Source organism: Pelodiscus sinensis, chromosome 18, assembly GCF_049634645.1.
Source record: "Pelodiscus sinensis isolate JC-2024 chromosome 18, ASM4963464v1, whole genome shotgun sequence".
NCBI classification, from domain to species: Eukaryota; Metazoa; Chordata; order Testudines; family Trionychidae; genus Pelodiscus; species Pelodiscus sinensis.
The window spans coordinates 25,465,492-25,471,785 of NC_134728.1; the positions used below are offsets into that span (position 1 = coordinate 25,465,492).

Below are 6,294 nucleotides of genomic sequence, written 5' to 3' on the forward strand. Positions count from 1 at the left end.
CCCTGATATGTGAAATGGTCTATGTCAGGACTTTGGGGAGGTATTTTTAACTTGAGGTTTTCTTCGATTATATAACGACAGTTGGCGCGCTCTGACTGTGGGCAAATATATATATTTAATTTTCGTCTTTTCTTCCCAACCCTTCCTTTCGGTGCGTCTCTTTCTCTCACACACAAACATGCACCGACTGTCCAACAGATCCAGTGTGTTGACTTCTGGGAAAGGGGACAATTAAAAGTTGCAAAAAGTTGCACTCGATCCGGATCCTTCCTCCCATCCACCCCCAAAGCGAGTGGTCAGAGACACACTTTGTTATACTTAGAACAAAGGAATAGCCAGCACGTGAAATATATGCTGAACACTCCCCCCCCCCTTTTTTTTTACTTTGTAAATTGCAAGGGAAGGGAGGGAGACAGAAAAGGGGGGGGCAGTTCGGGTAGAGAAAGTGGGAAGATTAAAACATGAAAGGGAAAAAAAGGTTTGGAGTTGCTGCCTGGTCTTGTTCTCCAGCTGCTAGTCAGCTGACTCGCTGGGAGCTGTCACATTGTAGGCGCCTGGCCCCTCCTCCGCCAGCTCCAAGAGCTCCGCGGCCGAGCTCCCATTGGAGAGGCTGCCTGGCGGCGCCGGCCCCCTCTCCCTGAGTGTCATCAGACCAGGAATATAAGCGGCGAGGGGGGCCGCCTCGGAAATCACAGCTGCACCACAGGAGCGGGAGGCGGCAGCTAAAGCAGAGACAAGATCCCCCCCCACCTCCCCCGCCCCTTCTTGCGAGAGAGGAGAACAAAAAACTCAACCCACCGCCCCAGCCCGGCCAGCCTCCACCGACAGCGCCCGCCTGGAAAGTTGCAGCGGGCTCCGGCTCCGCTCCTGCCGGGCACGGGACAGGAGGCGCAGGACTTACAAAGCGAGCCCAGCCGGGCACAGAATCGCTCCTGCTTTTTCCTTGCGGAAGAGGCCAGCGACAAGCCCGGCGCTGCGCTGGGGTAGGGGGCTCCGGCGGCTGCCTTCCGTCCTCCTCGCCCGGGGGCGTTTCTTAGCCGGGGGGAGCCCCGGCAGCCTGCCTCGCATTGCAGGCGCCGCTCCGCCGCGCCTCGCGGCCCGGCTGCCTCCGCCTCCTCTGTTCGCTTGGCTCGGCTGCCCTCCGCGAGCCGGCAGCGGCAGAGTTGCCCTGGACTCCGCGGGAGAGCCAGACGGTGCCCTGGAGTGAGCCATGGCCGGCGAGCTGAGCATCGGACCCGAACTGCCCACCAGCCCCCTGGCCATGGAGTACGTCAACGACTTCGACCTGATGAAATTCGACGTGAAGAAGGAGCCCCTGGGCAGAGCCGACCGGCCCGGCCGCCACTGCACCCGCCTGCAGCCAGCCGGCTCCGTCTCCTCCACCCCCATCAGCACGCCCTGCAGCTCCGTGCCCTCCTCGCCCAGCTTCAGCCCCACCGAGCAGAAGACCCACCTGGAGGACCTGTACTGGATGGCCAACAACTACCAGCAGATGAACCCCGAGGCGCTCAACCTCACCCCGGAGGACGCGGTGGAAGCCCTCATCGGGTCCCACCAAATGCCCCAGCAGCTGCAAAGCTTCGAGAGCTTCCGGGCCCACCACCACCACCACCATCAGCACCACCACCAGTACCCGGGCGTCACTCACGAAGACTTGGCCCCCAACGGCCACCCGCACCACCATCATCACCACCACCACCATCACCAGGCGTCCCCCACGCCCTCGACCTCCTCCACCTCCTCCCAGCAGCTGCCGAACGCCCACCAGCAGCACCCTGCCTCCAACAGCGTGGAGGACAGGTTCTCGGACGAACAGCTGGTTTCCATGTCGGTGCGGGAGCTCAACAGACACCTGAGGGGCTTCACCAAGGACGAGGTGATCCGCCTCAAGCAGAAGAGGCGGACGTTGAAGAACAGAGGCTATGCCCAGTCCTGCAGGTATAAGCGAGTCCAGCAGAAGCACCACCTGGAGAACGAGAAGACCCAGCTGATCCAGCAGGTGGAACAGCTCAAGCAAGAGGTGACCCGGCTGGCCAGAGAAAGAGATGCCTACAAGCTCAAGTGTGAGAAACTTGCCAGCACTGGCTTCAGGGAGGCTGGATCCACCAGCGACAACCCATCTTCTCCCGAGTTCTTCATGTGAGTCCTTTAAAAACACAACACTCCCCGGTCTTCCCCCACCCTTCCACCTCCCCGCTTCTCCTATCCTCCTCTGACATCTCCATCCATCTGCCTGCTTGAATAGCGAGAAAGAAGGGAGAGGAAGAAGAGAGACTTAATATTTGCAGCGTTCTGACTTATAGATTAGCTGTGAAAAGTAGGCTGGGGGCAGGTGGGAGCGAGAAAGTGCAACTTTTGTATCTTTAGCTTGCCAGCTAAAGAAAGAAACAGAAGAAAGGAAGGACATGTAACGCGTTTTTATAGATCGCTTGCTTTCAGAACTCTCTGGGCTCGATTTTTTTTAAAGGACAATGAACAAGCGATCTATAACATATTGCCTGCTTGGGAGTAAAGGGAAGAAGACACATGCAGCAGCATCTCATGCACAATTTACCTGCTTGAAAAGGAGAATAAATCAAGGACAATATATGCAAACCCTCCATATATTGCCTGCTTTGAGAAATAGTTACGGGACTCAGATGGGACATTGAGTACAAGACAAGAAAAAAACATCAGTTTTATTGCCTGCTTGATTATATAGAAAAATACGAAAATCTGCATTAAAAATATTAATCCTGCATGCTGGACATGTATGGTAATAATTTCTATTTTGTACCATTTTCTTGTTTAACTTTAGCATGTTGATCATCGATCATAGCTTTGTTTCATTGATAAAAAAAAAGCATCACAAGTTATCAAAACTTTTTACGGCTTGTGCAGTTTTGTTGGGGTTTTTGTTTGTTTTTTTGTTATAGTAGTTAGCTTGTAAATATCTGCCACATCAAACATCACAGGAAGGCAAAATAACATTTCATCAGGCTGGGTATATGGTTTCTTATTAAAGTAAGGAGATAAAAAAACGTTATGGGCATTTTGCATTTGCATTCAGAAAACAACTTTGTATATTTGGTGCACTTTTAAGTTGTAATTTTTTTCTTTGGTTTTCATTTTGGTTTTTGTTTGTTGGGGCAGAATAAAAGCAACTCCATTGCATTGACAAACCTAAACTTAATAATAGTGAGAGAGGCCAGCAGCCTAGACGCTATATCTTACTGCACAATATAAGTGGCAGTGAACCTATTATTTTGTCTTCAGGGCAGTTATCAGTTAGTAGTGCTCTTAGGTTTGGCCATATTTTCCTCTGATTTATTATACACTCAGGAAACAAAGACTTTACAATATATTTTCTTTTAAGAAAGACTTGATTCTTGATTTCCAGAACACAGGATGTCCTAAGTCAGATGCAATCGCTGTAGGTAGCGCAGTACACACAACACCAACAACATGTATCAGTTCCTGTTCTGATTTAAGTTAGGTTTATCAATGGCAACAAAGGATGAAAGGGCTTGGAATGTATAGAAAACAAACGTTTTGAAAGAGACATACTGCAACTTAAGTGTATTATTTTGCAATGATCTGTAGTCTGCTTCTCTGCTTCCCCATACAGCAAAAGTTCTAGCCAAATTTCTTTGCAGTTGTATAGTAGTAGTTTGGAGTGTTATGGGTGTTATTACTTCTTTTCCTCCTGCAGGTCAGAAAAAGGATTTTACGTTGCACTGACAAAAATACCAAAATGAAAACTTATTTTAGTTTCCTTTTAGGATTGCTGGCACTGCTGGCCGGATGCATTTTAAGTTTGTATTAGTTTATAAATTAACAGTAATAACAAGATTGTAATGAACAGCATGGTGCTTGCAGTTTTAAATATTGTGGATATTAGTCATGCATCAGAAAACGATCTTTGGTTTTTACTGATTCAACTGTGTTGAAATCAAAACATTGCAGCAGCGAAAAAAATTGTTTTTATTTCATGTAAAGTTCTGAAGGGATCAATTTGAAATCCTGCTTATGATATGAAAAATATTAAAAAACCTGGTCTATTGTAGTTTTATTCAGACTGGTTTCTGTTTTTGGTTATTAAAATTGTTTCCTATTTTGCTTATTAAAATAATTGAAATGGCATTTCTCCGAGGGGTTTACTTCTCCAATGTCTTGTGTTTAAACTTTCTTGCATCTTAAATATAACAAAAAAGGCACGATCCAGCTAAAATGATCTTTGCCAGGCATCATTTGGTTTAAGAGAGATTTGTGGAAGTTGTTTTAGTTCTACAAAGCGGGTCATCATTGCCCACACAGCGGTACAGAGTTCCAAAATCCATCCCTAACCCTTAAGAGGGTTTACTCCCCACTGTAGTTTTGACTTCAAACCCTGCTCTAACACAACTTCATGGGAGTTACAACGTACTGATTGACGTTAGCTGCTTTAGCGTCTAACAGCCTGATGGCTCCTAGTGATGACACTTGCAAGGACTCACTGTAGCAAACCTTAGCACGTTGGTCGTTTGCATGTTCCATTCAAGATGTGACGGTTTCGCTAGAGATGGAAGCTTCCAAAACTGCCTATGGGAAGCTGGTTTTAAAGGGTCTGCACTTTTACTTTCCCTGTAAACCTCCCCCATCCCCCAAACGACTAACTTGCTCACGGCGTGGCCCTGTAGATAGTGTAGTTATTGATACAGAAGCACATGGGCCCACTTGAGTTGAACAGATATCCCTTTGGGAACTACATTGGAGGCTGGGGAGGGAGACGAACTCAAGTCTTTAAAATGTTTCCTTGGAGAATTTTAATAAAACACGTTTGATACCTAAACGCGGGATGAGAACGGCTCCTGTAGAATCCGGGCTGAACACTCCACTCCCATTGTCTTTCTCGCCTCTCAATCTGCCCCGTTTGTTTGTTCTGGCATTGTCGAGCATGACAATATTAACTCCTTGTGTTCAGTAACAGCAGGTGCTCACAGAGCTTTTCGCTGGGAAAAGAGAAGACAACACCCGCGCTCTACTTCTTCCCCAGCCCCGAAACCGCCGCTCTCCCAACCGCTTAGCAATTGGTTGCTGTGAAGTCCACCGTGGATGAGACTCATTTATCTATGTCACTTGCAGGCAGCCTACAGTTCTGCTCAGAGTCCAGGTGTGGAAATTAGAAAGTTGCAAAGAAAGCTGTAAGCCTGGAAGTTTGAGGGGAGGCATTTCCCAAGAATGAACAGTGGATTTAACTTTAAACCCTTCTTTACAAAAAACACTCCAGATTATCCTCTCTTCCCAAGGGTAGCATGCTGCCCTTGCAGGAATGACACCGACACGCGGCATGTTTAGAAAACAAATCAGTTAAGAACAGAGTGTGGGAAAAAATGAAAAGCAAATACAGTAACTCCACAACAAAATCCTCCCTTAAGCCCCACACACATCACTGCCTTGTCAGAGACAGGAAGCCCGGGTAATAGACACATTTCAGCTTTTAAGACAGGGCAGTATCCCAAACACCCCCGTGCAGAGACCGCTGCAGGAATAAAATGCTTGCAACACAGGGAAGGGGAGACAGGGGCCTATACAGAAAGAGATGTCAGAACCTTATTTGCCATGTATTGCCTCGCTCTTTGCCAACGGATGCATGCTATGGCTGCAGAAAGCGTGAGAGGAATATTGTTTGTGGGAACTGCCACCGCATATTAATGTCCTCTCATGCATGCATTGAATAAATCACTAGGGCTAATTGAACAAAAAAAAAAAATAGGGAAACAGGCCTGAGCGGAGCTCTACGGTGGCTTTAGCAGTCTGGATTCCCACGGAATAACTGTGTCTGTGGAAAGGTTTAAGGGGCAGAGGTTCATTTATGTAGGAAGTGTCTATGCAGTGTTTCGGGCTCTTAATGAATTTTAATTTATCTGATTTTTTTTTAACCACCCTGCTCTGGCTTGTGGCCAGAGATCCGCCAACTAAACAAGAGAGCTCGCCACATAAGAAGGCTCCGTCCCCCCGGCTGGCTGAAGTGTGTGGACGGCCCTTGGCTTTGGAGAGCGATGGAACTTTCTGATTCGAACTAAAGCCAGCTGCGCGCGGGGACGCAGGGTGTCCCCTGAACTAATGAGACAGCATTAGTCCGCCTGGCTGCTTCCAGGGAACCATGAAGCACTGCAGCAGATTAAAGCTGCGTTAGCATTGCTCTTCTCCTCTGCAGGCGTCTTCGGAGGGCTCCGAAAGCTCACAGCGAGCGCCGCTTTCCTGGTTATTGCACGAGGGAAAACGATCCCCGGCCCATATTGCTTTGACGTGTGATCAGTGAGAACCCCACGA

At 48.3% G+C, this 6,294-nt stretch overlaps 1 protein-coding gene across 1 annotated transcript; it reads left to right on the forward strand.

Annotated features, from left to right (window-relative positions):
• The first annotated feature begins 729 nt into the window (after positions 1 to 729).
• Positions 730 to 4,122, forward strand: MAFB (MAF bZIP transcription factor B). Its single transcript, XM_006121883.4, has one exon. It carries the CDS (start codon positions 1,211 to 1,213, stop codon positions 2,141 to 2,143), a length of 933 nt encoding a protein of 310 aa, XP_006121945.2. The 5' UTR covers positions 730 to 1,210; the 3' UTR covers positions 2,144 to 4,122.
• Positions 4,123 to 6,294: the final 2,172 nt, after the last annotated feature.